Genomic DNA, 4,667 nt, shown 5'->3' with positions numbered 1-4,667 from the left:
TTTCAGGCAGTTTGCCTCCCATTTACTCCCATTTACATTTTCGTTCTGTGTTAGGGTCAGCACAGACCCATTTTCAGCTTTAAAAGCGTAAAAGTCCCCCGCAAAAATTGCTTTTTGCTTCAAAACTTTTTGACTTTTTCAATAACCTTTATACCAACAAAATCAAAAATAAACTTTTTTCTTACCAAATTAGAAATGCTCCTTCAGAAATTGTAGCATTTGTGTTGTTTGGGTCCGTTTTGACCCAGTCCTAAAACTAAGATTATATATATATATATATATAAAACAGAACTATAATTTCAAGTGTCAGTCGTGTGCTGTATTTTGTACAAAAACAAACCAAAAAAAATTTTTTTGAACTATTTATACCACTAAAAAGGTTCATTATTACAATGACAAACCTCTAAGGAAAAAGGTCTACGCTGACATCTAGAAAGACCTTAATGAGGAATACTTAGATGCTTATACTGTAGTTGGAGTCCACAGATCCCACGATGAGGCTATTTTACATTTTTTGGGATGCATCGGAAAATATTGATCAACAATGTCACTTCAGATGTTCACCTATACTTGCCAGTGCATTTTACAACATCCTTGATATATGTGTTTTAATGTATTTGTGTTGTGGACCCACATCCACCTGGAACACAGATGCTGCAGACTTAGATAAGAAAGTTCCAAAGCTCAAACCACACTCATACCTCACCATCAGTACCACAAAAAGCACCTTCATCTGCATCCTTAGCTAGCCAGACACCAACCCTAACCAAACCAGCCAGAGACATGATCCCAGTCTGTCTCATCTGGTTCTATAAGAATTGATCAAACAGTAAAAACAGAAATATAAATGTGCTGTATATCAATTCCAAGAAATATAGTAGCAAAAAAACATACAGAGAGTGTCACTTCTGCTATGCATGCATTTAAATATCACATATTTGGCCAGGTTTCTGAACCCAGAGACTAGATGAGCCTGATTGGTTTGTTGGTCATTTGAGCGTGTCTGAGTGTGTATACCCATCAGAGCTCTGGCTCATTCACTTCTGCAGCAAAAGCTGCTGCTGTGGGGGTTTTGACCGCTCTGGCCTGCTCTCTGGAAGTGTCTGGCCTGTATGCTATGAATATTAAAGCAACAGCCACTGCAATGACATTAAAGGTATGGTCAATCTTCTTTTTGGGCATCACTGTCACTGAAACAAGTGACCTTAAGAATGCTGAGAATTTTGGTTATTTGCCAGGTTCTGGGCTCCATCCTCTGCAGCCCCTGAAGCTTGTAGCTGCGCGTTGGAGGGCTGGCGTGCACGACTGCAAGGCCTTGTAGAGGAGCAGCCTCTGTCGTTTATTCCCCTGGACTCCTTTGACAAGAAGGGGCTCCAACTGAAATCTGACGTCCAGGAGAAGCACGCAGCCGAGGAGTTTGGTCTGACGGTGGGAATCCACATGGAAAAACCACTAGCACCTCACAGCCAGATGAAGGCTGGATCCTAAAGACGTGACTGTGTTCAGTGTTCACTGAATGTTCTCTCAGTTACTGCACCATCTCATCTGGCTTACAGAAATAACTGGAGTTATTAATGCACAGTTGTCTTTACAAATGTTTCACATTTATATTCAACATTTACTGTATTTTGAGGAAGTTGTAATTGGTTTTGGAAAACTCAACACAAGCACCAGAATGTATAAAAATGGTGAGTTGGGCTACACTGCCATCTGGTGCCCAAAGTACACTTTATTTTTTCCCCCAAACTTAACTGATTTCATTTAAATTATTTAGGGGAGAAATTGGCTTGTTGGGGGAGGAATTTTAAGAGTACTGAAGAGTAACGTTGCAGTCTTACTGCTGACTTTGTTTATAATGCACTGAAGATGTGATCTTGCAGCATGTTAGAAGTACTCAACAAGTCAAAGTTGATGTACTTCAGGTTTTACATGTTTTCTTGTCCTAGATGACACTGTAGTTTAAAAGCTGTTGCTGTAAAATCTTTGAAAGACACAATGTTCTAGTTGGGTTAATGGAACTCCCCTATCCTGTTGCCCCCTTCAGGGCCCATGCAGCAATGTCCCATCCTGTACATTCACAATACGTGAACTTTTTGTGCTGCCTCTCTCACCCCTACTATCTAATTTCCTCATGTTTGAAGTCCCAGAGCATTCGGCCCACTTTATGCTACCTGATAGAATAATTAGAAAAACTTTACAAGTGGAGAATATATCTGACTTCTGTTACACAACACACTCAAAGGGAGCTCCTCTCTTGCTGAGAATATTTCTGCTTTAGGGATTTGCCAGTCAATGTACTCCAAAACTAAAGTATTCTTTTTTGGCAGCAATATTTTTATTGCTTTTGTTATAAAACAAAATTAAATATGCATGTTGGAAACATTCATGACAACAAAACTTAGGTTATTGGTTGGATTATTTCAGTGTCCACTATTTAAACCTGCCAAGTTTGCTCCTAAATAATAAATGGATGTCAGACCTAATGAAAATTGTTTTGTTTAACTGAATTTTTCCAAGGGCATTGTTATATTTCTGATATCCGTCGGTGTTCAATAGGCATTTTTGTCCTTCCAGGTTAGGGCAATTACTCTTCTAGCCAATAATACAAGTCTATAAGTATCCTTTTAATAGATAAACAAAAAAAATAAAATACTGCAACTGAAAACACTCAACAGGTGGGGTGTTCTTAAACATTTAAACTTTATTGACAAAATGTTATGACTGAACCTTCATAGAAAGCATAAGTCATATTTTAAATTGTCAAAACAGAACAATTTGATTTACAATAAAATCAACTGAGACGACAAATCTAAGAGAATGGAACAGATTAATACCGTCTGTGGGATCAGGACTCATTTTTATGTGCACACTCAGGATCCCAAGTAGACAAAAACTAAAGAAAAAGGCATTGGCAACTGCTCCAAGCTTTGATGCAATGGTTTACAGTGTAAAACAGGGACACAAATATACAAATCGGAGTAAGCAAAGTACATAAACATGTTTAAAAAAAACATTAAAAAGCCTGTACATGCATTAATAACAGTGTTAACTACAATCACTGCGTCTGACACTGCACTCCACCACCTCTTGGAGCTTCTTCGTCTTCCTCATATGCCTCTCTGCTGTACTGTTTCTGGTGTGGCTGGACAGTAACGTCACAGAGGTCCACTTCCTCCATGTCGTCTGTGATCATTATATCTTCTCTTGGTGGAAGAAGTCTTTCCAGCTGGAACATTAGATGCTCTGGTAGCCAGTGCTTATCTGGGAACTCCACCTTTGGTGAAAATGATTTAATTATTTTACATGCAACAGAATTAACTTTTAACTCAGCACCATGAAAAAAAATTAATTAATCTTACCTGGAACTGAACGATGAGCTGGCCCTTTTCATAGGGATCCCTGTATAATGGCAGGCCCTCATTCTGGATGGATTTAATGTCGTCGTGCTTGATGACCTCTCCTGTTGAGGAATTAAAAAAAATAAAATGTATTAAATCTCAGTCACACCAATCAAAAGTGTAATTGAAAGGTAGATTTGACCAGTTGGGTGTACCTGGCTGTGTGCTGATGATTAGTGTTCTGTTGTCTAACGTCTGAATGGTCTTCTTGAATCCACACAAGGCTTCCACAAGTTTGAGGTTCATCTTCATTATCAGGTCGTTGTCTTGTCTCTGGAAAACTGGGTGCTCCTTCTGATCCAGAACAATGATAACATCTCCAGGCTCAAGTCCAGGTTCTTGGTCACCCTCACCTTGGAATGTAATTTTCTGTCCGTCTTTCATACCTAAAGAACACATTTCGTTTTAGACTCTCTTCTTTCTTTACTAGAAAACATTCAATATTTAGGACGGCACGGCATACCTTTATCAATATGAACTTCTAGAATTTTCTTCTTTCGCTCTACTTTGTGTCCGTTGCAGTTCTTGCATCGATCTTTGGAGCTAAACTTCTCACCCTGGCCCTGGCAGTCTGCACACATGCTTTGGATCTGCTGAATCATGCCGGGTCCAATCTGTTGCACCTTGACTTGGACTCCTCTACCTTTGCAGTTTGCACATTTTTCCAGGGTACCCTTTTTACCACCATAACCTATAATCAAAGACAGGACAAGCTTAGTTAATATACTTTATACTCACACAAGCATCCTAACTTATACGTGGATATTAATATGAAAATGTAGTTTTAATTTTAATACATTTACTTTGAGTATGCATTGCTTTTAGAACTCACCATCACATTTCTCACAAATAACATTCTTCTGAAGTCCAAGCTTCCTTGTTGACCCATTGTATATCTCCTCCAGTGTTACAGAAAGCTGGTGAACAACATTCTTCCCTACACGTTGGACAAACAGAAAGGGAAATAAGGAAATTCATTAGCATTTTTAATCACTTTATGTGTTTATTACAATTTCAGACCTTAAAAAAAACGCTTACCTTTCCTCTCTCGTTGCATTCTTCCACCACCTCCAAAGAACATGTTAAATATGTCCATGGGAGATGATCCTCCTGACATGCCTCCCTCTTTGATGGCCTGTTCACCTCCCTGGTCATACAGGTCTCTCTTTTTTGGGTCAGACAGCACCTCGTATGCTTGAGAAATGAGCTTGAACTGTTGAAAAAAGGGATTAAAAGGCGGTTAGGAGATGCAAAGCAGCATTTTACTTC

The 4,667-nt window shown here is 39.0% G+C and overlaps 1 protein-coding gene across 1 annotated transcript in view; it reads right to left on the bottom strand.

Moving 5' to 3' along the window:
• Nucleotides 1-2,603: 2,603 nt before the first annotated feature.
• dnaja (DnaJ heat shock protein family (Hsp40) member A) overlaps nt 2,604-4,667 on the bottom strand; it is a 3,121-nt gene continuing 1,057 nt past the window's right edge. The window contains exons 3-8 of the mRNA XM_024282151.2: nt 4,437-4,611; nt 4,231-4,335; nt 3,862-4,089; nt 3,554-3,784; nt 3,360-3,460; nt 2,604-3,274 (exon numbers count right to left, since the gene is read on the bottom strand). Coding sequence (XP_024137919.1) covers nt 3,056-3,274; nt 3,360-3,460; nt 3,554-3,784; nt 3,862-4,089; nt 4,231-4,335; nt 4,437-4,611 — 1,059 coding nt within the window. The 3' untranslated portion in view covers nt 2,604-3,055. The remainder of the gene's footprint in view (nt 3,275-3,359; nt 3,461-3,553; nt 3,785-3,861; nt 4,090-4,230; nt 4,336-4,436; nt 4,612-4,667) is intronic.

The sequence above is a fragment of the Oryzias melastigma genome, linkage group LG6, assembly GCF_002922805.2.
Source record: "Oryzias melastigma strain HK-1 linkage group LG6, ASM292280v2, whole genome shotgun sequence".
NCBI classification, from domain to species: Eukaryota; Metazoa; Chordata; class Actinopteri; order Beloniformes; family Adrianichthyidae; genus Oryzias; species Oryzias melastigma.
The sequence above is the reverse complement of the archived record's forward strand: the minus strand, read 5'-3'. Positions and strand labels throughout refer to the sequence as shown.